At 37.4% G+C, this 26,553-nt stretch overlaps 1 protein-coding gene across 9 annotated transcripts in view; it reads left to right on the top strand.

The window, feature by feature from the left end:
• The window catches only part of RALYL (RALY RNA binding protein like), a 375,799-nt gene that overhangs the window by 323,802 nt on the left and 25,444 nt on the right, over window positions 1–26,553 (top strand). For 7 of the 9 annotated variants that reach the window (XM_039380967.1, XM_027736501.2, XM_027736500.2 and 4 more), the window contains 4 exons: window positions 13,224–13,271; window positions 16,803–16,966; window positions 17,613–17,693; window positions 26,141–26,254. In XM_039380967.1, coding sequence (XP_039236901.1) covers window positions 13,224–13,271; window positions 16,803–16,966; window positions 17,613–17,693; window positions 26,141–26,254 — 407 coding nt within the window. The remainder of the gene's footprint in view (window positions 1–13,223; window positions 13,272–16,802; window positions 16,967–17,612; window positions 17,694–26,140; window positions 26,255–26,553) is intronic. The other 2 variants (XM_039380968.1, XM_027736502.2) reach the window with 1 other exon arrangement.

Raw genomic sequence — 26,553 nt, 5'->3', positions numbered from 1 at the left:
TGGCTGGTTTGCTTTTGGTTTCATTTGGAGCTATTTTTGCCTTAATTCTAATTATGAATTACAGTTCAAAAGACTCTGTAGTTATCCATTGAGTTTGGGGATTTTTATCTGAGGTTCAGGTCATATTCTTAAAATTCTCACCATTCTTCAAGACAAAGTGCGGCTTTTTCAACATCAGCCCTACACACTCTAGTGAGGGTGTACACGGAGAAGTAGCAGATTATAACAATTTTATTGATGATATACACAAAAATAAATGGGAATTAGGTAACATTCTGCCTTGCCAGTAGTAGGCTGAGTCTTATTGCTAACAGTTTAATTACCGTGCTTCAAATTCTTTTGTTTCTAAAGTCTTCAGCTTTGGTTCTGAAATCATGTAAGGATCAACTTTGCTCAATAAAATTAAATCCTTCACAACTACATTGTGAGCAGAATTAAAAGTTGGAGAATGTGCCTTAAATGTGAAGTAGAAATATCAGAGTATATCTGTCATGCATGACCAACAACTGACAATTTACATTGTTATGGTAGTGACTCCATAGCTAATGCAAAAGCTTTTCTTTAATTTGAAAAGTATAAACCAATTCCAACAAATATAAAGTTATTTTTATTTTCTTTTCAGTTGCCTCTAATCCTTTATTTATTTAAATAACTAAATAAATAAAAAAGCCAAACTCAAAACCAAAGAACCTTTCTGAGCTCTCCCACACTTGAATCCTGTAGCCTTTCCTTTCAGGGATAAAGATAGGAGGTTGAATCAGCTGTCATCCTGTAGCCAGTTACTTTTATCAAACATTTTGATAACCACACAGATAGATACCAGAAAGTATTTTCAAGTCCCAGCAATAATAAATTTCCATAGGATCACAAAATGCTTTGGGTTGGAATGGAATGAAAGATCATCTATTTCAAAACCCACTGCCATGGGCAGGGATGCCACCCACTAGACCAAGTTGCTCAAAGCCCCATGCAATCTGACCTTGAACACTTACAGGGATGGGGCATCCACAGCTTCTCTGAACAACCCATTCCAATGCTCCACCATGCTCACAGTAGAGAATTTCTTCCTAATATCTAATCTAAATCTACCCTCTTTCAGTTTAAAGCCATTCCCCTTTGTCCTATCATGACATACCCTTGTCAAAAATCCCTCTCCAGCTTTCTTATAGGCCCCTTTAGGTGCTGGAATGCTGTTATGATGTGTCCCTGGAGTCTTCTCTTCTCCAGGTTCAACACCTCCTACTCTTTCAGACGGTCTTCATAGGAGAGATGCTCCAGCCCTCCAGTCTTCTTCGTGGCCCTCTTCTGGACTTGCTCAAACAAGTCCACATCCTTCTTTTGTTGGGAACACCAGAGATGGATGCAGTGCTCCAGGTGGGGTCTCATGAGAGTGGAATAGAGAGGGAGAATCGCCTCCCTCACCTGCTGGTCATAATTCTTTTGAGGAAGCCCAAAGTATGTTTAGTTTTCTGGGCTCTGACTACACACTGCTGACTCATATTGTGCTTCTTTTCAACCAACACCCCCAAGTCCTTCACCTTGGGGCTGCTCTCAATCCATTTTCCATGGATCCCATTTCACTTGGGATTGCTCCAACCCAGGTGCAGGTCCTTGCACTTGGCCTTGTTTAACCTCATGAGGCTCACACAGGCCCACCTCTCAAGCCTGTCAAGGTCCCTTTGGATGGCTTTTACCAGAAGCACTTATTTCCTTGAAAGATATGACCTTGTTTACTCTCTTGCCATATAAACTACAGATAGGTTTCCAGACACACTATGAACAACAAAGAGTCAAAATGATAAATTACCAATTTTCAGACTGCTTTTTTCATAGGAACTGTTTGTTGACTACTCAAAAATAGAGAATACCTTCACAGAAATTAGGATTAATCCACAAAGGAGGAAAACTGAAGCATTTCTCAAGTAATGTAATTCAGACTGCAGATCTATTCCTTTTTGGTGTACAAAAGGATATGGGAAATGGAAGTTACATCTTCTGAGATGATAAAGTTATTGAAACAAAGCTGAAGGTCATTACTGTGGCTTATGCAGCAGTATTGTGCCAAAATGTTCCCATTGCTTTAGCAAAGATGGAGGAACCTGAGCAGTATCGAATTAGGCTTTGTTTCCTCATAAAACTAATATTTTTCTCATATAAACACACATATATTAATTACATAATATACATTATATAATACATTAAATCTGAAATCAAGTATGATTTGATTTCAGGCAGACCTTGTCTAGGTATCAGAAGTTAGGTGTATTTCATGTTCTGGCTAGTACTTTATAGGCTGTAAAACTGTTTTGCTGTGTAGAGAAGTCACAGAAAAAAAAATTCCAGTCATGTAAGTTGTATAAGGATGAGTAATGGTAATGTGGTGTTGCTGGGAGAAGACAAAAATCATGTGAGGGAAGTTCAGCAAGAAGTTGAGGGATTAGGAAGGAGGAGACAGAGAGAGAGAACTTAATAGTGTTCATTCCTTCACAGAATCTTGTGGTTTGGGAAGAGATGCCGGAGGCAATTGTCAGCACTAAATTGTTTTGGCAGCTTAATTCAATAGACTATATGAAACAAAATTTAGTCTAAGATGTGTGTGTATTGTTACCTTCTAACGTGCATTCCCCAAGTTGAAATGAAACTTTCTGTAAATGTTTACTAAATCTGATGCATAACAGTGCAAGCAGAGCCCTAAACTGTCAGGAACTGTGACCACATGATCTTAGGGACGAATGTTAGAGAAAATGGCAGCAATGGAAACATAAATCTCCCCAAGCCCTATTTTGTGCAGACATTTTCATGGCATTTAAAGTGTTATAAAATTAATCTGTATGAAAGAAAAAAAGATCATTGTTTAAGAACCATGATGGTTACTATGTCTTAGTTATGAGTGATCAATGTCTTTCTAGATGAGAGTCTGAACGCATTATTATTTAATTTTTACATACATAGAATATTTTTTTTTCAGGGTTGATAGGACTAAAAAAGTATTTGTAAATGGTCTCCCCAAGCAGGATAAAAACCATTCTCAACTCTAATGTTATAGCCATTGAATGTACGATCTTATGCTCAAATCATAGAATCATAGAATGGTTTGGCTTCAAAGGGACCTTGAAGACCACCTAGTTCCAACCCTCCTGCCTTGGGCAGGGACACTTTCCACTAGACCATGTTGCTCAAATATTAGTATTAAGTTCCTAACAGACAATAACAATCAGCTAATGAAACTTGCCCATCTGCTGCAAGCAAGTTGTCAAAATGTCGAACTCTGCAACTGTTCCTTGGAGCTTAAACAAAGGAGACTCCAGAAGAAGTTCTGTAACATGCAGTGAATGCGAGGGGAAAGATGAAGGAAAGATCACATAAAATACATACTGAACTCCCCAAATGTATTATGTGTCAGCTGTTTTAGTTTTGGGGTTTTTTTAATACCTAGCACTCAGAGTGTGGATCATTAGTTTAAAATCAGTTATGCTACTAAAATGTTTCATAGAGGCTACAACATGTGATTTGCAAAATGTGACTACTGTATTTTAAGGAGCTTAGACAAGGTAAAACCTGAAGCCAAAAAAAATAACCTATCAAACTCTACACTGGATATACTCCTCAAAAAACCTCCTTGAATGAGGAAGAGAGAAAATGAGTAATACCCCATATTGTTAGGTGCCCTGACAGTGAACCAGCGAGTGGAACAAGGCCTTAAAATGTGGAGCTAACCATAAAGAAATATACCAGGCAGAGTAAAGCAGGAGAGTATCCAGACTGTGCTGTCTTCCATGCCAAGGAAGAAGAAGACAGAAACAACTTTGTTGAGGAAACTCAACAAAGATCCCTCTCTAAGCAAAAAAGAGCTTCCTCAAAAAAAGACAGGCACAGAACCTCAGTCCTGAGTTGGCTGAGATACTAGAAAAGCAGGCAAAGAAAACCAACATGGGGGTTCCCTAAGAGGAATGAGGCCTCTTCGAAAGTGTAAAACAATGCTTCTTTGTAAATTAAAAAAGATACGTAGAACATATTCAGCTAGGTGATTCATACTTGCATCAAGAAAGTAGGTGTGACAAGAAATCAGTACCTCTTCCATATGGCCAAAACTATATAGGGAATCTGCAATACCAGTATCATTACAAGCCACTAGGCTCTTTAGCCATATACTACAATCAGGTGAATCATCTGGGACAAAAATCCTCTTTCCCTTATGGGAATGAATATAATGAAAAAATCCAGACATATGTTTAAGAAAAATAAATATATCCGATCACTTGATTTCAAGAGTTTTATTCTGGATTTACATTGAATTAATTCAGAATGGTGACATTTGAATATCCTTCTGTAAATCAAGAAGTCTTTCCACTGATATTTTAGGAATTCCTTTAGTTTATGACTTTTTGTTCCCTCACAGAAAATAAATCTCATTTTATTGACTGTGTATGCAGAAAGTGAATGAACACAAGCTCTTCCAGAGCACTGAAATATTAGGAAGATTTGTCAGAAATCAAGGAATGTGTAGTCAATATAGCTAGCACTGGTCTAGAGGATACAACACTGGTTGTGTGATGCATAACTGCCCTTTCCATTCGTCTCTGACCAGACTAGAATTGAGTCCAGTTCTGTGCTCAGTTATAGAAGAATCTCCTTTACATGAGGTGCAGTTCCCATATCAATTTACCATGGAAATTATTGCACAGTGACTCAGGAGTACAAGAATGCTTTTATAGACTGACATTATTTGGTATCTTCATTTATATTGTAAACTGACTTGCAAAGCACACTCTTGGAAAAACAATCATTACGTCTTGTCTTCACAAGCTGTACTCAGGACCTTGACAGTTCTATCTCTCCCATGTCTCCGGTTTGCTGGTTTAAACCTTGAGTTGCTCAATCCAAAATAACTAAATTACATCAGTAAACTTAGTGTAAATAAGATCAGAATTAAATTTAATTTAGCCTTCTGACAGTTTGAAAATAGGGAAGGAAAGCATGTGATGCAATTCTCTAGATTTCTTTTTCTTTTACATAAACTCGGACGCCATCACATTGTACTTGATTAATCTTTTGTGAACTGTGCTTTTATGTTTCATTTGGTGTTTCTAAGGCGGCTTCTCTGAAGAGTACATAAAGTTTCAGAGATCTGTTTTTGTAATCTTAAGTGTTTATTCTTTCAGCTCCAGTGCTACAACTGTGATTTTAATATATCTGCTGTTTAGTGAAATGGTGTAGAAACACTAAACCCATCAGTGCTTCCCACACCTGTCCATGACAGTCTGCTGTACTTGTCAACCCAAGTTAAGTGACACTCCTTTAAGGTATACAATATTATTAACAAACTGGATAATCAATCACATCTGTGATGTGTGTCAGTAGTATCTTGAATACACAGAATTTAAAACAGATTTTTAAGAGGCAGAAACCATTACTCTTGTACTAAGGAAGAAAAAATACCGTATGGACATTAAGAATTCACACTCAGATTGCACAATTAATGCCTTGGGAAATGATTAGGCTGCTGGAAAGCTTTTTCATTGCCTTACTATAAAATGTTCCTATGGGAAGCATGAATAATTGGACATTACTTCAAATGACAGAAAAATAGTTTTACAACAGGAGGAGAAAGGGCAGGGAGACATTAAGTAGATTTACTCACATTTCTTTATGTACAAAAGCTACTATTTTGTTTCCCAAAAGAATCAGTCTAACATTTATAAGCAAGACTATGCCTGCAGCCACAATAAATAGTTTTCATTAGGAGTAATTCTAATATTTAACACTTAGCTGTACAGGAAAATCTTGGGGTTTAGTTTTGTCTTGAAATTCCTGCATCACTCATGCCTGTCTGGCTGCCATAAACAGCTCCAAGACCAGCTAATCCCCAGAGCCTGAATATTGATCTCAATATTTTTGTTATTTTCTGCTTCACAAGTTTTGCCTAATCCTCTATAAGAAAATGTCTTAGTGACTTAATTACCTGATTTTGTATCTGCAACTTTAAATATTTGCCCAAGTTTTACCTAAAATCCAGGTTGGAGAGTAAGTTCAACAGTTTTTCCAAAATACATTTCACTGGGTAAATAGTTCTAGGGAGAGAGGATGAGGGTAGAGAAGGGACATATGTCAAGACAGAAAAAATACAGCCTAATCATATGGCAAATAAATTCTGTCTAGTGCCTGCAGAAAGATACTTAAATAGAAAATAAAGTACTGTATGTCAACTTTTTTACATATATATGTCTTACTTGGACAAAATGCACCTCTTCAGATTAGATTTGCCTAAATTTTTCAGTTTTACAGAAAAAATCTCCATTTACAGTACAACATTCCTTGCTGTACTTTTTAAAACTTAACTCCATAGTTTTCCCCCACTTCAGGAAAAAAATATACCTTGCACTTATTAATTGAATAAATGCACAGAATTAGAAAAAAAATCACTTTTATTAACTTATGGTTTCAAAATTACTATGCAAATTAATTTTTAATTGAAATACACAAATAGGAGGTTATTTTCAATTGTTTGGCATTTTGGGACAAGTGTATGCATATTTTGGTGTTAATTTTTTGGTTTTAATTACACCTATTTGCACTCATAACTTAATTAGGGAAATGAATGTAAAATACTTCTCTACAATTACTTTTACTCTTCCAGTCCTCTTTTTTTACTGTAAGCATCCAAGAATATATGACAGTAAGTCTGTCAGCAAAAAGAAGGTTCTGTAGAATATTCTCTTTCTCTGCAGAATATACAGCCAAAACTGCAAAACAGAAGTGTCCTTCACTTCTATCAGCATTCTAGTCCTTACCTAAAATTGAATCATCTCTAAAGTAAAGGTAGGATTCAGCCCACCAATTCAATTCATGTCTTTAGGAATGTAGGTAACCATCCACTGAAAAGGGGCCTGAAATCTCCACCTTTTTTTTTTCAACAGCTCATGAAAGTCATCTCCGTCTGATGGATTTTCTAACAGGGAAAGTTTCCATTTTTCGATGTTTATTCTCTAAACCATCTAGTTACCTTCACCCACTTCCTTGCAAACATCATGTCAGTTTAGACTGATTCTCTTTTCCACTCAGTAGGAACAATTTCTAAAACTCTTTTTACATGACAAGAGAAATGACTTTACAAGTGACTGGAATGCTAGTTTTAACCATTAGGTCGATATGTGCTTTCTAAAAAGAGTTTGATTGAGGAATTATTGCTTTTGTATTTAATAGTTTTATCCAGGCCTGACAACAGAGAAGCAATTGACAATAAAAATGGTGATTGCACCGTCAGTTGAATTAAGATACATTATGCCTGGTTTGTCACTATTTATGATTTACAAATACATCTTTGTACCAGTAGAAAATAAAATAGATATTAGCTAAGGCTGACTTAGATGCAAGACAAAATTCTTGTTGCCATGAAAACAACAAAAGCTATTTCTGCTCTGTTCTGCATTAACCATTCTAAAGTTAGAATAACCCAACTGAAGTCAGTTATATTCTCTACTGTTTGGAGCTAACTAATTTTAAACAGGATGTGAACCTTAGTTTATAAAAATCTTTTGTGGGCATGGGACACAGAGTTCAAGAAAGATTACACTGCAGAATATGTTTTCAATATCCATAGGTTTATTTCAAAGATGCAGAAACATTATTTTTTTTGCTTGATTGACCCATGTGCAACTGCTGATACGCATAGGAATTTTGAACATGTGCAACATCATAGCTCTGAAAATAAAGTTGTTGGGGAATCCTTTATTCTTCAGGCATACACAATTTTAAGCAGGCATAGTGTTTAGTGAAGCTAAAAGAGACAGCTCATACAAGATTTTCTTGATAATACTAAGTCAGAAAAAGGAACCATGATTTTGCTTAGCAGAAACACACTTTACTGATGAATTTTCTTTGCCTCACTGTGATCATTACAGTGTCTTTTACTGTCTTCTTCTCTGGTATCAGAATCATGCACACAGTTCTGTTTTTAATATTATAGAGATGGCATATGTTTGTGGGTAAGTAATCTGCCTGTTTACAGTGCCATTAGGAAACCGCTGACTCCACTAGTTCACAGTCTCGTCTAAACCTTTCTCTGCTTCTGACCTGCTGAGTATTTGGTATTCAACACCATATGAGTGATTTCCTGCAGCCTCCATCACACAGGTTGTTGGGTAACTGAGGAATAACTCTTAAGATGTAAAGAGCCCTGCAGTCACCTTGATCTCAGTGCCAGTGATTATCTGTGCTAATTCTCTGCTTCATGCTATACCGCAGCTCTGACCAAATCTTACATGCGTCCCTTGACATGCAGAAGTAGGGACAATTATGGCTATAGATGGAGAGATGTACTGCTTTCACACTATAATCTTTCAACATATTATTACAGATGAAATGTCGTCATTCAACTTAAAAAAAAAAAAAAAAGGAGTGACAAAGGGAAAAGCCAACCAAGAGAGTGGTTGGAAAAGCAGATTTTTTTCTGTCCTACATCAGGAAATTTGTTTCTGTTTTGTGTTGTTTTCATTGTCATTGGTTCATAACCTTTTCAGTACACATGCAGGACAACTGCTTCACAGTCAATAGGACTAGGAACTGCCTTTATGAAACCTAGACCTTATCCTGAAAATGGTCAAGATCAGATTGGACAGGGCTCTGAGAAATCTGATCTAGTTTAAGATTTTCCTGCTCATTGCAGAGGGGTTGGACTAGATGATCTTTAAAGGCCCCTTCCAATCTAAACTATTCTATGATTGTATGTATTTCACACGATGTCTTGTGTCTGTGGGCTGTTACTGTGAACTCAGCAGTACCAGTGAAGGACGCTTAGCCCCAGGAGCTAAGTTGCCTCTGTGTTGTGTGTAATTACAGGTAGAATTTCAGAGAGGGGAAAAAGAGACCCAGGTCATGGATATAAAGAAGGGTCCACATCAAAATTTCCCAAAGCTTTAAAGCCACCCACCTTCACCGTTCTTATTCTGTAAGATTCAACATATTTTTCATCCATGATCAACACTTGAATTCCATCTGCTTTTTTCAAGGTGACTAAGTAATGGGAAAGAAAAATGGAATTGAGGCCCTTGCTCTTTTGAGAACTCATAGCAGCCCATCCACCTTTAGTACTGCTGGGTGCAATTCCTACTTTGAGGGTCAAGTAGCTGTTGCAACATCTTTGCCAGTGGTCCCAGGTAAGGAGTCCCTGTGCAGACCTGGCTCTTTCCCACTCCCCATGAATGGCACTTCCACACAGAAATGCCTTTTGCCACTGCAGAGAGATCCCGAATGGTCTGTGGTAAAGGCAGAGATTCCCTCCTCAAATCCTGCTGGAGTGCCCCGTTCCCATAACTTGGTAAATGGGACTTAATTAATAGGGATTCCCTTTAATTGTGACTATTTTGTTTACAATAAACTCAGACTAGAAATATAAGCAAATCAACTGCTTTTAGCTTGTTAATTGTGCTAGCAGGTTGCACTGTTAGAAGCCACAAACATTTGCATGTCACATCCAGTCATGGGCTCAGTAACCTTTTGGCAGAGAGATGGATAAGAAGGACAGATTGGATAACGTTTGCTCCATCTAAAGCCAGGTGTATGCCCATTTCAGAGACTGACTGACATGCAACATACAGAATACCTGCAGTTGCCTCTTATCTGGGTAGCAATGGATGCTACTGAATTAAACCATGCAAAAACACAAAGCGCCTAAACTAAGGTTAGAGGTATCATCTGTAGCAGAGCTGTTTATATCGCTTCAGCTGTACAACACTATAAGAAAACCACTGGGGTTTCTTCAGGGGAAATTCAGAGACACAATAAAAGTATCAGATGTTTCTGAAGCAATTAAATATTTTAAAAGGTAATATAAGCAATCCATAAAAATTTTCAGCAATTCAGAGGTTACACTGCCATATGATAGCCACACTACAGAATGTCCTTCTTATTCCTGCTCTGGTTCCACAGATAAGCATTAGATGATGCATGTTGAAGCTGTCATTTGCAAAGCTGAAGATACATAAAGGACTGAGTTCAGTTTTAAGACAGAAGTTACCTGAACAGAGAACAGAGCAAAAGAATGAAGCTTTCAGGAGCTGACTGATGTGAAAAATTTCTTCTCTCAAAAGACAAGTATTATCCAAGAAGTTGGGCTAAATTTAAAAATTAATAATAAAAAAAGAAAAATACAAACCACATTTTTCAACAATATAAAAGTATTCTGCATGAAGAATGCTGTGCCACAGGAACTCCTCAGTGGTACAGTGGCAGAGTGAGAGCAGAAGTAGGGAAGGAGAGAAACAATTGGTTGCCACAAAAGAGATCGTTTCCTGCATTTTCCCTTCCCAAAACCTTCTCTGTTTGCAGTGACCCTGGTATGGTTTGAAGCTGGCTCCCTGCCAAGTCTCCAAACCTTACCACAAGAAGTAACGCCCCCCCAAACCTCAGGGAGAAGAGGGAGAAAAACAACCAAGGAAACCTGAAACGAGAGAGACAGCTACAGTGATATATATAAATATATATAAATATATTTACACTTATGTTACAGGTATATACAATTGAAATATATATATATACAATTTCACAAGGGAATGGGAAGGGGGAAGGGAAAAGGAACAAAACCAAAATAATACATATATATATCCCAATTAGCATCCCAATATCTATCCACTAAAAGAGTTAGCAAAGAAATATCTCACTACTCTCCTTGGGACAACCGAGAGTCGCTCCGGAACGATCGCCGGCAACCTCCGTCTCCCAAGGTCAGCAAGACCTAACCAGGCCTCGCTCCCCAACACGGCAGACTCAACAGCAGGGAACCTGCACCTCCAAGCCGCCAGAAGGAAAGAGAGCGAAGGCCTCTCCTCCTTTCTTCTTATAGCCTGGCTTACGTAAAAATCGTAGGGAATACTGGGTAAATCTGGGCCCTTCCTTGGTTACAAACTGGTCACCAAGGAAGGCCTAGCCCAAACCACCACAGACCCTCATCTGAGGAACCTGTGAGCCTTTCCCAACCTCTTAATCCTACTGACTTTTTAAAAAAGGACATTGAGATGTCTGCTTGAGACCTCTCTCCTTCCCTTGACTTATCAGTGCCACCGTTCCTGGGGATAGCTTTAAGCCCTTTCTGTAGTGGCATTTGTACATGAAAAGTAAGTTTCACACTCTGAAAGCCCAATGAAAGGCCAGTAGTCCTTACTGTGTCCTGTGGGCCAGAGCTGAGTTACTACAAAAAATATAGTCATCCTCCAGTCTTACTCTATCTGGTGCAAAACGAATTATTCTTCATCAACTTCATGGTCTTCAACCTTGAAAAAGTGAATTTGTCTGGTCTTTATGCAAATTAAGTTAATTTCACCCCCAGGTGAAAGGTTTCATGTGACAGGGCTTTTAAATTTAATCTTTTTTCTTCAAACTGTCTGTTATCTTCTACTTAAAAACACACACTGAATATTAAGTTTGGGCTTACTGCAGCTATTAATCATTCAGCTAAATAAAACCACTAGGAAGCTCTGAATAGCTGTAAATAAAATAATAGCTTTGCCACCTGCTATTTCTTTGTTCCATGCAGACTGGATATAGAGTGAAAGACAAAATAAGAGCTGTCACATAGTTTAGGAAATTTTTTGCTAGTTTTGCATTAAGCTACAGAAACATGATCCTTATACACGATCTATTATTACTTAATGATATTTTGCATCCTCTCCTAGACATAGCTTGCTTGCTGCTGTGTTCTAGTCTCTCAGGGCTGCTTTACTTAGTAAGTGTGTCACATAAAATGCTTATAGGGCATTCTTTTCTCAAATAAATTACCAAAAGGACCACAGTCGGCTTTCTCACCTGGCGAATCTCATGATCTTCAACTACGGTATTACACAAGCAATCAACACAACTTAATCTATCATTTGCAATTAGGCACTTGCATCTGAAGCAGATGTGGCAGGGGTGGTAACTGTACCCTGACCTACTTTGATAGAATTCTTGACCCATTCTTCAAATTAGGTACTAAAATAACCCTGAAGACATTTTGCTCAATGTTCAAGAGCAGAAATTATCCATGAGTTCATTCCCTGTGAAGGAAACTTCTTTAATACATAGCTACTATCATTCAGGTGTCCCTGTCTATGTCAAGGGGGCTGGAACTAGGTGATCTTTAAGGTCCTTCCCGAGCTAAACCACTATCATTCTATGATCTCTCTCTATTTTTGGGGAATATTTTCTTCTGTGCTTTGTCCTTTCTAACTCTCTCTACTGTTTTCCTTTCTCACTTAAAGTTTATCCTTTCCTATGATGCTTTCTTCATTCTTCTTACCTCTACTATTCATAATTATCTCTCTCAGGCCGGTGAAAAACTTAGGGGTTGTGTTACTAGGCAGAGTAATAAACCCTTATGACTTTTCCATGCAGAGCATTTGTTAGTTCATTGGTTTGTTGGTTTGTTGGGGTTTTTTTTCAGATGTGTGAGATAGATAAGATTTCATTGCTGTTTCACCATACAGGTAGAAACTTGCTAATGGAATGCAAAACCAGGAAGATCAATCTAAGACTGACTTTGCAATTGACAGCTCAAAAATAGTTTTCCTGGACCTTTGCAATTTCCTACCTGTTTTTTTCCCTTGATGGTGCCTGTCTTTTCCCAGACTGCTATGTATATTCCTTCCTAAACCTGAGAGGAAATAATTTCTGTAACACTGTTGATTACAATATTCATTTTCCTAACTTTTTGCTTTTTCTCTTTATTATGAAAATAAATTTGGTGAACTCAAGGACCAGCAAGCAGCCCAACCATTTTCATGTTTCTCCTAAATCAAAGTCATTGTCTTAGCTCAGCTCACCTACTCACTTATTTACCAATCTTTCATGTACTTAACTGTCTTCCTAATCCACTGATTATGTTATGTTAGCCCAGAAAAGAAGAGGGTGTCAGTATTGGAATGTTAACTTCATCTGATCACTCAGAGAATTGCACTGTAATGATCCTCTAATTACAGAGCTGTCACGCTGTATTAAATCCGTTCTGTATGTGCTGTCAACTGTTTACATTGTTCTGCATGCCCCAGACTTCACATTTCCAAATATACTACAGTGATAGCTGACAACAGCATTGATAGATGTAATGAACAGTATATGGTTGTGCTGAACAAGTGAAAGGACTTTGAACATATTTGAAGTTTGAGAGCAAGCTTATATTATCACAGAAGTTTTGATCAGTGTGTATTTCTCTATAAATCAGTTCATTCTTGTTTTTCTGCTTTTTTCCACAGTGGTTATGTCTTTGATTATGATTACTACAGAGATGATTTCTACAATCGGTATGTGTGGCTATATTTTTGTACATCCTACACCATTGCTACTGTTTGTTTATAATGTAGTCTCATCATTTGGTCAAACAGGTCAGTTCTGATTTTACACATTATTCGTTTCATTATTTCCATTGTGTATCAGAAGACTATTTGAATATATCAAAACCAGAGAAGATTACCACCACCAAATGTATGCTTATTAAACAGCTCTTTTAATTTTATTATTCTCTAAGAGCTTTTGGAGCATTTGCTGTGCTGAATAGTTTAATAATAGTTTAACTGCTCACTGTTTCTTCCTACAGAGTTCTTCCAGGCCTACTTTCACTGCAAAACATAGCGTCTGTAAAATTCTTCAGTATGACATTCATGTCTTTGTCTTTTCATCCATACATATGAAAAGATATAGAATGTCTCCTGAAGAATGTTCTGAGAACATTTAAAAATCTAGAAGAACCTTGAGGGAAGCAAAAGCACAAGGTGAACCACAGGTGTGTTTCTATAGGAGGAAAAGAATTTGAATACCTGAGCAATTGGAGATTCTGCCTTGAGTACATGCACACAACCTAGCTCAGCACTGTGAAAATTTGTTTATTCAGATATTGCAGAATCTCCACAACACAGGGATAGCATGAATGATCATAAATAACCAACTCATCATCCAGCGGTGCTGTGTCTCTGCATTACAGCAGCTTGGTTTAGCACAGGCCAAGTGAGTCAGAGGGGAACAAAACATTGCTCCACCAATGTCTTCTAATTTGAGAATTCTTTTATATGAAGCAATGGACAGTAGCAGGGGAACAGTTCACACCCGGAACTTAAGTTAGCATGTGCTATATACCTTTCAGCTTAGGAACACAGTGAGAAAAATATAAAAAATATTTTTCAGGTTTGTTTTTTCCTGGGGTTGATTCAATTTGAGCCACTACTTTTGGTATTGCATGTAAATCACCATGGCCCCTTTGTACAAGCTAAAATTAATGAGATAGAAACATATGGAGTGAAAGCCATCAATGCAGTTTAATTCCACTCAGTCCATCCTTTACAGTAGGAGCAGCTCATGTCCTGTAAAAAGTTACCTTCCCAAGATTATTGTGCTGAACTTCATCAGTGCAATTGTATGTTTTTAAACATCGTGTTTCATATCGATGACACATGAATATTAAAGTTATATGTGTTTTGTTTTTTCCCTTATTCTGTATGTTATGGGTAGAACAAATGGCCAACTATAATGGTTACACTTTCACAATGAAAGAAATATTTATGGTAGATTAAAAATTGTCTCTGTGGAGCCTGCTGTCTGTCTTGGTGATTGTGTTGTTATGGAAAAGCACTGAGAGTGAAATGTATCCATAAATCTATTTAATAGTATGATTTTCTAATTTAGAAATCTTTCAGGATTAAGAAAGCAGAAACTTTATGATAGAAAACCTAAATATGATAGAAAACCAAAATATGTCCAACCTCACAAGGCTGGACATACTGATCTTCTGACAATAAAAACCATAGGACCTTTACCAGTCTCTGTTAAATACAAGTTAATGGAAGGGAAAGATGAAAAGCTCTATATAGTAGTCATGGAAAAGAAAATCTCATGGAGAATACAACATATCAAGTACCAACATGTCTATAGGAATATAATTTAAGATTTATAGTCATGATTCTTTGAATTTTTGAACTTTTGAACTTCTGAACTTCCTGAATTTTTGTGTTTTACCCCAAACCATAGATCTTGTTTTCTAATATCTATTAATTTTCCAACTTCTCTGAAGGTAGAATACTTCTATCTTACCTTGACTAAAGCAGTGGTAGGGTCAGAAAAGGGTGACAAGAATGGCTAGTGCTCTAAAATAAAATCTATATGAAGACAGATTGGCAAGATTGGGATTGTACATTTTAGAAGGGTGGCTGAAACAAAAGGTACAATTATGTGCATATTAGTGATTATTGGGGCAAAGAATTGCTTTAGAACTGAGCATTTCTGTTTACCATTCCTCCTATTACAAGCACAAGGAAAAACAGGCAGGGTACTTCAAAACTTATAAATGGAAGCATTCTTTTTTAAAAGAAAGTGTATTATTGAAATGTATAGAACTTGGTAAAACAAAACACCAAGCCCAAAATCTGCATAAGTTCAGAAATAAGTGTAGGAATAGATAGATAACAGTTCTATATATATTGAAGAAAAGGAAGTATAGTTTCACATTTCACTATATTATCTAAACATGAAACACTGGAAGCCATAAAAAAATCACTTTTGGAGGAATAATCACATGATGAACATGTGCATGATAGCTTAAAGTTCTTCTGAAACATTTTTTCAGTAATGTCAAACAGCAGATAGTCACCAACCTGCAGATCATCCAATATGATAAGTGATGTGTGACAATAAACACTATTATTTACATTAAAAGTAAAAAAAAATGTTTCCATGTTCATCTTCATACACAGTTATTTAGTTATGCTCACAGTGGCTAGAAACTGCTTATTTGTGAGAATATTTGAGGCCATGGAGTTCATGTTCAGTGGGGGTGACAGGATCTCTGTGACACATTTTGTAGACAACTACAGAAAAAGAGGGAGATGGTTACATTTTCTGTAAGATTACAGTATAGACAGAAGTAAGGAACCTAGGATTTAAACACTAAGTGTTTACTTGACAGAAAATGAGTTAGAAGATTTAAGTTTGATTCTGCTTCCGTTTGAGCACATTGTTAGATGCTGTGGTGAGTGAATTACTGTTTCTTGTGTGCCTGTTTTCAAGTGTGTATCTGTAGTTTTTATTACCTTTTCTACTGCCTTTATTTTCTTCTACAAAGGCTAGTTATCTGCTATTGATAACTTTATTTTTAGGACTGGGCAATTCTGTTTGGCAATAATAGCTCATTTTTTTATAGAGCATCTTTCATTGGCTGTAGTGGTAAATCTCTGAATATCTACCTGCTAGTGGTTTTGATTTGAACAACACTTTTTTTTTTTCTAGTTAAATATGCTTGGGTATTTTATTGTTTTTGCACTAATTCACTCTTCAATAATGAGAACATATGCAAAGACTCTTGCTATTTTACAAACTGCAGGATATTTTTTTATAGAGATGGTTGTCTTCAGAAAAGTTCTTTTTCACTTTTTACATCTTTAAAGATAGCAGATAGAAAACTGGAATTTAAGTCATGCATGTAATAAAGGACCTGCAATATCACAACAAAATGTACTACTGTTGGCTGTGTGCAATGAAACGATGTGGATCTGTGGAAAGCAGGTTATGGATTTTCCATACTGCAAATAACAGAGTCCTATAATGAATCCTTTATTTAAATCATGCAAAAAAATATGACCAGAGCTATGCACTGGTCTGTGACTGAAATCTGAATAAGGCACTTAATGTGTATAGATCCTTGAAATGTAATTTGACTGTGATATAAAGTGATTAAGGTTTGAAAGGCTAATTTTCTCAAAGATAACATGAAAATTTAGTTGACAGGGCTTCCATGACATGAAATCACGGAAGGTTTTATGGAGTTCGGCTGACTTAATCTTTTCTAGGTTGTTTGATTACCATGGCCGTGTCCCTCCACCGCCCCGTGCAGTGATTCCACTGAAACGTCCTCGTGTGGCTGTGACAACAACTCGTAGGGGCAAAGGGGTTTTCTCCATGAAAGGAGCATCACGATCCACCTCAAGTGGGGCTTCTTCCTCAGGATCCAAATGTGAGTTGCTCATATCAGTTGAATATTATTGAAACAATGATCCTAGCAATTTCTGCAAGCAGACAGTTTCCACTGTATAGCTCTGTTGCAGTCATTTCCTATCCTCAGTCTCTAGCTTGAAAAACTGGCTGTTTTAGCAAAACTTCCAGGCCTTTCCTGCAAGTCAAGGAGCACACTGATGACACTTTTGAAGAAAATTCTTTCAACAACATTTGAGCTGCTTCCTTGGCCTCAGAAGAAGCCTGTTTAAAATCTTCTATCATCCCAACTGCTCATGCATCATGAGGTCTTGTGTACAGCTGGTACTGGAGCAAAGATAATAATCTTGTTACAGACAGAGGCACAATGACTTATATGGAGATGAGGGTTGTATGTAAGATGATGTGATGGGCTGGGAGGGGCAGGGGAGGTTGGGTTATATGTTCTTTTTTTACCAGATTCTTTTGAGGATAGAAAGAGGCAAAGTGTCTTTGTTTTAAAGGAAGTTCAAAACAGGATTGGCAACTTGGGGTTATTTAACCCTTCTTTAGTGAGCTGGCCTTAGAAGAGTTGATGAACAATAGGTATTCCCTCCTCCAAGTTCATCAAGCTCCCCACTACATAGTATGTCCTGGGAACTTCATCTTCCTCTTCGTGCATCTTTCAGCACCCACCCGTCTTCCCCTGCCCCTTATGTGGAGTGATACTGTCCTTGGAAGCGTCACTGGAAGAGGAAGAGAAAGATCAGGTAGGGATCAGATATTAGAAAGAATGGAGGGACTTCAATAAGACTTTTGCAGTACCAGAGTGGCCAACAAAACATCATGCTGTCTCACATGTGAATCCATCAACAGTACATCTTACTGCCAGAGGAGTTAATTATAGCATCAACAGTACCCAGTTATATATTGTGCTTGAATAACATATCCAAATCTCACACACTAGTATCTAACAAAGAAGTTGGACCTCTAGGGAGCCCACCAGGATCCACTCTTAATCCTACTGTATGACGAGATGATATCAGAGATCTTGAAGGAAAACATGTAATAAACATGTGACTGAAAGAACGGACATGTGGTAAACAGAACTAAAGGTAATGTTGTACACTCAGGAGAAAGGATCTCAAACCATCCTTGGAAAGGATAACATTCTGAAAAAGAGATGCTCTCTTGCCTGTACAGTTAAATCATTCATAAGTCTTCAGTGAATGAATGGTTAGATGTCCATTACCAAAAAGGGGAGTTTTCACACTTAGCAAACAGGAAGATATCTAAATTTAGATGTCATGTTATGAAGCTCACTCAGACCCTAAGAGGATTACTGGGAGTAGTAACACTTCCTTTGTTCTCTGGAAGATAAGCATGAGTCTAGATATTTTCATACACATCTTGAAGTAATCCACTTGTCCATAAATGCTTTTTGCCTTTCCTCAGTACTTTAAGTGATGAATTATGTTTTCTCCTATAAATTTAAAAGAAAGCATGCAGCTCAAGATCTTCAATTTAGAAAATTTGGAATTTAAATTATTTTGTTAGTCCTTTTCAGCCCTTGGGTCTCTGGATTTTCACACAGTGAATCAAAGCTTTAGTAAGTATATACGCTTACAAATTCATTCATTATATCTCATTTGTTCATCCTTTACTGTTGTTTTATCCATATGAATTGTTAGTCATATCAGTACATTCAATTTGCTAGTTATCCTAAAACATAATCTAATAAGAATGGGTTTTTTGGACTCGCTTTACCTTGAAAAGATGAATTATTTTCAGATAAGTACTTTACATTTTTTTCTCATTGCCCAGAACTAGAATAACTCTAAAGTTCTTCTAGAGAGCTGAGGATCTTAGTGTATTGCAACAGATGTCAAGAAGAACTCTTGCCCAGAAATCTGGATTTTCATTGTGGTGAATGAGACAGAAAATATTAGATTAACGTATAGATATCTCTTCCAAATATAGATATCACCAAATTGGCTTTACTATTTCTTCTGCATTTCAAAAAGTGTTTTGTAGTACCACGTCAGGACTTAAGTAAGACATATTATAGGATTCTACTCTGGTCCAAGTACCCGTAGTCACTTGCTATAAGACTTCCAAAATCCTGTCTGTGTAACATGGCAAGTGTTGCAGAACCTATAAATTATTCACTGGAAGCACAATCAGGAGTGCTCGGGTCCTAACAGACAGTGTTATGCCCCAGTGAAAGCATCCTTCAATGTACTCAGGTGTGATCTGAATTCTAAAAATGTCAGTCATAGAACTCCAAGTGACAAGATCATCCTTGGATTCAGCTCTTTAACATTTAAGGAAGAGTTGCAAGATGCATCACTAAAATATTGTTTGACAGTTTCACCTTTCTTGTGTTTCTACCCCTAGTTCTTTACAATGGCAATTGGAACAAAACTGCAGAGACTATTTATTGTGATGGAATAAATTGCACAAAAAATTCTTTCTGCATGTAGCACATCTTTAAAAGGAGTCAGACACACAGTATACAGATTTTCATACTTAATTTCCCCAAAGAATTACTTCCCTTTTTATGAAGTCCAGCCAACCCATCATAAAAGTAGAAACATGATTTTATTGACTTGAACAAGAATGTAATCAGCTTATTGTAAGACCTTTATCAGAGAAACAATGGAACTCAGGGGCTTCAATTTGGAAAGTGGAGAATGTATATTTTGTGGCTTCCTTTGCCATTTTCTCAGAGAAGTATGTTGAATTGTGGGATGAAGCAATTTAGTATTTTGTTGCCCCTCACTCTATGCTGCTAATCTGACCCCTTGAACTAAGGCACTGTTGATTCTAATCATAGTTTATTGCTAGTTAAATAAAGGATTCCTTCAATAAGGAGAAACATAGTTCTGGGAAGGAAACTATTTGGAATTTTAAATCAAATGTAACACCGTAAAACAGCTTAATTGCAAGTTCAAAATTAACAATGTCAAAATGGTATTGCCTATGCTTGAAAGATTTCACCCCCAAATATCAAAACCCTCATGAGATCACATCCTCTAACATACTTTTCAGATGTAAGTAGAAATCTTATAGACGTAAGTCTTCTCCTAGGTTTTCTCCACATTCGGACTGAATCCAGAAAATTAATACATACATATCATATTAAAGGTTAGAACACAGGAGAGCCCTCAGTCAAATTACCCAAATTAAAAGGACTCACTTCTGAAAACCAGCAATCCAAAGACGGGATTTTGTTGTGGCACAGAGCAAAAATGTTACAAAAATAAAAAATGCCTTGCTCGTTGATGAGTACATCTGCAAAAATAATGTCTGCCAGCACAGTAAATTCTTGCTTGACCAAAAAGTCACAATATGTGTTCTAAGTTTGCTTCCAAAACATGAAATAGGAAAATTTGATTTCTTTCCTAAATCTTTAATTTTCAAAGAGCAGTTGACAGTATTTTGTTTTCTTTTTAACTCCAAAGACTTGAAAACACTAAATCGGCATTTCCAAACTATTAGAAGTTATGCACAAAATTAAATGTTGGTGTGTAAATCACACATAGTAGTTCTTCATGCTAATAGTATGGAGCAGCAAATTCAGATCACTATGTAGAACTGGGAAAAATTCACTTTTTCTGACAATATAGAAATTAAAGCTCTCAGGGTATGCACTTTAATTTTACACATATAAAATAAGGAGGAAAATAATAATCAAATCTTTTATACCCCATTTACTTACGATTAAGGACTAGACACTTAAGATGTTACAATATGTATTGAATTATGTCTTTAAATGAATTAATTTTCACTCGTATAGTTTATATTTAGCTTCATCAGCTAACTGATTTTTTGGTGATAAGTAAATAATAAAATATGATAAAATAGTTTGTATTAAACTTGAAGGGCTTAGATAAAAATACATGACATTTTTTTCCAAAGAAATCTAAATCATGCTTTCTGGATGAATCAATTTGTATTTATGGCAAAAAGCTTTTCACAAATATAGCTGTAGTTCAACAGCAGCACTTTCATTTCTAAAAATGTGATTGACCTTAATATTACATTTCTTGTTTTCACCTGGGTGTAGATTATTTCCTTTGGCGTTAGATACATCAATGAAAGATGCACTCCAGAAGGCCCAAAGGGCTGGAAAGGGTCACTGAATCAAATTCCATACTGTTGCAAGTTGCTGCATCCTCTAATCCTTTACGCTTCATTTTAAAGTTAGTTAATGTTTGCATTTTTTCTGTCTCTGTTTCTTCTAATTTCCAACTTAGTTTGTTTCTCCTTTGTTCATATTCATTTGTTCTGCCAACACTGTGTTAGCATATAAGTTTTATTTCTTTTTACCTTCTTTTTTCTCAGGTAAGCAACCAAAATGCTTCTGTCACAGTACAGGCTGTATATGTAAAATGGAAACATTTTTATGGTCATCTTCACAGCCCTGCTCCATGCATACCTGCTAGAATTCAGTGGTTCAACCTGGACTCACACTATACTCCTTACACGAAGACATTACACTTCTCCATCTTTAGGAATACAGCATTTGACAAGTCCTAGCACTGCATTTTATTTCTCAGGGTTGCATTATAGTGATAGCCTACTGTCAACCCAATGACAATTCTGTCACTGTCTTTTTCTGCTGAGTGCTTTTTAGCCTTGGTGCTAAGAGTAGGAGTTCTGCTGTTACTCAATCCAGTGTAGGGGTTTTTTTCAGTGCAATTGTATCTCATAATTTTTTCTAATGTAACATTCCTTAAAATCACCTGACCCCTCCATCCATTCTAGTTCACTCTGAACTCACACCTTTCAATTTTATGCAATCCATAATTTTCATCTACTTATTTACTTTTTTTGCATCAAAGTTGCCTAAGATATTTAGTCATTTTGGTGCCAGTGCTTGAGGAATTTCACTAGTGATTTCTTTCCCTTTCAATACATGCATTTCTGTCAACTGCTTTACTTATCTGCTAAAAGGGAAAAAAACCCAAACAGTAAGCTACTTTAATTTCCTGTTCTATTACTCAAAAGCAGATGAACAGATATTTTGGACACATGAAGGTCTGATGTCATGCTTAACCAACAGCTTTATTTCTTGTCTGAGATCAATTAAAAAAAAATCCATGATGTTTTAAAGGAGAATTTGTATGTTCAAAGCAGGACACCTCAAGTACAGTATTTATAATCTCTACATTTTTTCTTTATCATAACACTGCTTAAAAAGCCTGAAGTTATTGAATCACACAGTCACAGGATGGTTGACCTTGGAAGGGATGTCTGGGGAGCCCAGAACTGGACACAGTACTCCAGAAGTGGACTCAAAAATGCTGATTAGAGAGGTGTACTGGGTTTGGCTGGGGTAGAGTTAATTTTCTTCACAGTAGGTACTGTGGGACTGTGTTTCGAATTCGTGCAGGAAGCAGTCTTAATGACACAGGGATGTTTCAATTACTGCTGAGCTTATACAGAGTCAAGGCCTTTTCTGCTTCTCACCCCACCACACCATGAGCAGGCTGGGAGGTGCCCAAGGTGCTGGGAGGGGACACATCTGGGATGGATGACCCCAGATGGCCAAAGAGATGTTCCATACCATGGTATCATGCTCAGCAATAAATTAGGGAGAAGGTTGCCCAGGGCTTGTTCAGGGACTGGTTGGGTAGGAACCGGTTGTTTTTTTCACTTACATTACTTCTATTCCTTGGGCTTTATTTCTCTCTCTGTTATTTTCATTTTCACTATTGTATTATTTTTATTTATTATTATTATTGTTATATTATTCTATTTCAATCAATAAAATGTTCTTATCTCAACTCACAAGTTTTCTCAGTTTTACCCTTTCTATTTTCTTCCCCCCCAGCCTCCTGGGGCTTGCAGGGGAGCAGAGCAAGAAACTGTGTGGTGCTTAGTTGCTGGCTGTGGTTAAACTATAACAAGGGAAAAGATCATGTCCCTCAATCTGCTGGAAAAAAAGAAAAACATCTCACTAATGCAGCCCAGGATGCTGACAGCCTTCTTTGTCACAAGGGTGTATTACTGGCTCATGCTCAACTTGTTTTTCATAAGGGTCCTTCAAAATTTTTCTTTAGTAATTGCTACTTTCTACAGAAATACCCACTACAATATTATTTGGAATGGAATTTCTCTAGGAGAAATTCCCCACAAGTTAAAACAATAGGCAACTCAAATTACACCTTAACTCTATTGGAAACAGGGAGAAAATTTGTTGTGCGGATTTGTTGAAAATTTTTTGTCTGTTTTTCTTTCAGTCTTTTTTAGTGTTAACTTGAAGTGATTGACTGTATGATCACAGAATCAAAGAATCATTTAGGTTGGAAAAGACTTTCAAGATCATCAAGTCCAGCTTTGACCAACTACCACCTTGTCAACTAGACCATAGCACTAGGTGCTACATCCAGTGCTTTCTTGATCACCTTCAGGGATGGTGTCCCCACAACCTCTCTGGGCAGTCCATTCCAATGTTCAAATTGTTCTTCCCATGGAGAAATTGCTCCTAATGTCCAAGCCGAACCTCCCCTGACACAGCTTAAGGCTATGTCCTCTGTCCTCTCACTTGTTACCTGTGAGAAGAGGCTGACCCCTACCTTGCTACAACCTCCTTTCTGGTAGTAGTAGAGTGATAACATCTCCCCTGAGCCTCCTCTTCTCCAGGCTAAACAACCCCAACTCCCTCAGCTACTCCTCATATGACTCCGTAGACCCTTCACCAGCTTCACTGCCTTCATTGCCCTTCTCTAGACTTTCTCCAGCGCCTCGTCTTCCTTGTAGTGTGAGGGGCCTAGAACTGGACGCGAGACTCAAGGTGTGACCTCACCAGTGCTGAGTACAGCGGCACAATCACTGCCCTGGTCCTTCTGACCACACTATTTTTGATACAAACCAGGATGCCATTGACTTTCTTGGCCACCTGGGCACACTGCTGGCTCACGTTCAGCCAGCTGCTGACCAGCACCCTGGCCCTTTTCCACTGGGCTTTGTTCTTTGAATCCTCATTGCTGTGTCTGTGTTCCCTCTGGTGCTGTCTTCTTCACAATCTGTTTTTTCTAGGGACACCACAGGGAAGACCCTGTGCAGCAGAAGGTTTGACCTGAGTTGAACAGCAACCCTATGTATGTGCCTGTTTCCTTACCAAACTCAGATGTGTAAATGTCTTCTGCTTGGCTTAGTAGACTGGAAACAAATACCATTAGGTCCTTGCAGTGTCACTTCTGAGTTTTGACCTTTTAGGCTTGGCCACACTTAAGTTTGCCAAGCAAGGCACCATCTCTGACACAACAGCTTGGCCGCACGAGATGTGTTGCCAGCTGGCTTCACAGTGGGTTGTTGTGAACACTTAGTGTTTCCCGTTGGACCAATTCACACCATTTCACTCTGCACTACCTTGCTACTCCAGCATGGACCAGCCACTGCCCCTGAGGAAGCAGTAACCTTCTGAATATACAGTTGTCAAAATCTTAACATTTTGTTTCAGATCTGGAGGATTGGACAGTGACGTGTTATTTCTCTAAGAACATTTCAAGGCCTTGCTCTATAAGTATACTAAGTAATTCCATCAAATACTGTGTAACATATGAGTCTAGCACAAAGTTTATTTTTATGCTTTTTTCCCTAAGTCCTACAGTTCATTCAATATGAGATCAGAGGTTTCAGCCTATGATAATGTGAGATAATGCAATTTTTCAACATGAGCACATGATTAAACAAGTGCATTACTGCATATAGCAACCTACTGCCTTTAGCTGATGTTATGACTGTAATGCACATAACCCATACTCTAAGATAAAAAACCTTGCTTTCAACCTCAGTGAATGTGTTACAAGTTTGGAATAAAGCTGATTTGAAGCAAACACACACTTATTTACTACCACTGAAGCAGGCAATAACCTGTCTGCACACTTCATCATCACATTGACTGCCCAAAACAAATTTGGGTATGATGAGATACAAGACACCATGATGATATACATGCCCAAAAGTCAATGAACAGGACTGATATAGCAAGATGCAGCCAGGAGATCCTTTTGACAGAAAGGAAACATGTCCTTCTTCATAGCAGAACATCCCTTTTCCTGGGCACAAACAGGGCCCTCCTATTGTGTATATTGATGCTCTGGATACTGACACCAAAGTCAATTCATATCCTCCTACAGCAGTGGTAAGGATGGATAAGTAACACAGCTCTTCCATTGCTAGTCCCTCACAGTGGTGGTCCATTTCTTCCTACAAGATTTGTAAGAATGACAGTTGCGTTACCTACTCTTGCCCTTTATAAATGTCTTTATTCTCCTATGCTAGCACAAGGTTCCCATTTTCTTGTCTTGACCTTTTCCACATGATATCCTAGCACAAACAGGGCAAGTGAATTTGGTTGGACTACTTACTGAGCATAAAAACATGTCCTGATAATGCCGTAATAATGAGGTCATTTATGAGGGCTGCAGTGCTGTTTCTTTTGAAGCCAAAACACCTCCAAAGCAGTTACTCCTTCTTACGTTAGACAATGGGAGTGCAATAAGGAACAAAACTGAAGAGTAATGCAAGGCAACAAAGATTTGGAAACTTCAGCTATGAATTTATAGGTGTTGCCTCCATGTCCTTGTCTGTGCTCATAAAACGAAATATTTTCATATATTATCCATAACTGGAAAAAGTACAAAAAATCACCAGAACTGAAAGCTTTTGAAGCAACAAAATTTAACACCTATTGCAAGGAAGCTTTTGTCTGGAACATAACGTTACTTTCCTGGCTGCCCTAGCACTTATATTACTATTCACTCTTGCTGAAAAATATGTACTGTGAGGGATCTTTTTATTGTTGTCACTATTATACAAAATAGTTCAACAAAATCTCATTGCAAGACTGGGAGTTGTTGGTGATATTTGAATCAATATTTCACTATAGGCTGTTTTTCAGTAAAAGTGACTTGGATTTATGAAGAATGCCCTTGAGATATTTTGCCTGAAATTATTATTACAGAACAATACACATCACATGGACTCTTGCCATCGGGGCTTAGAATCCTCTGATTTCCTAGGATTCAGCCTTTTAACTAAAAATGTTAATGTTAAAAGCTAAATCTCTAAAAATACTGACAGAAATGAAGGAACAGACTTTCTACTAGAGAGAAAAGAAAAAAGAGTATGTTTTGCTTGAGTGGGGGAAGGTCACCACAAATATAGTTTATTTCATGGTTTGCATTTTACTCTCTTTCCACAGTGAAATCAGATGAGTTGCAAACAATCAAGAAGGAATTAACCCAAATCAAAACAAAAATTGACTCCTTGCTAGGGAGACTGGAAAAGATTGAAAAGCAGCAAAAAGCTGAAGCAGGTAGGTAAAAGCAATTTGTAGTGAAATGGATTAAATTAGAACCTTGTTACCAGTCAAGCAGATAGACAAAAGAGAATGGAAGCTTTCCAGAAATTTTGCTACATAATGAAGGCCTGAAGCAAGGTAAATTAACTCTCAGGTAGAACTATTATGAGGATAGATTAATATTCTTTACAGAGCATGCACCATCATCGCAAGAATTGCTTTCTATGGCGTAGTAGGAAAAAAAAAAATCTTTCTAGATGTTCTGGAAACAAAACATTTCTAAAACCTGACTGAACAGAAGTAAGTTAGAGCTT

This window comes from Pipra filicauda, unplaced genomic scaffold (genome assembly GCF_003945595.2).
Source record: "Pipra filicauda isolate LSUMZ 115617 unplaced genomic scaffold, ASM394559v2 scaffold20_size4479445_pilon, whole genome shotgun sequence".
Classification (NCBI taxonomy): Eukaryota; Metazoa; Chordata; class Aves; order Passeriformes; family Pipridae; genus Pipra; species Pipra filicauda.
Note: the sequence above shows the minus strand (reverse complement) of the source record. Positions and strands in the feature narration are given on the sequence as shown.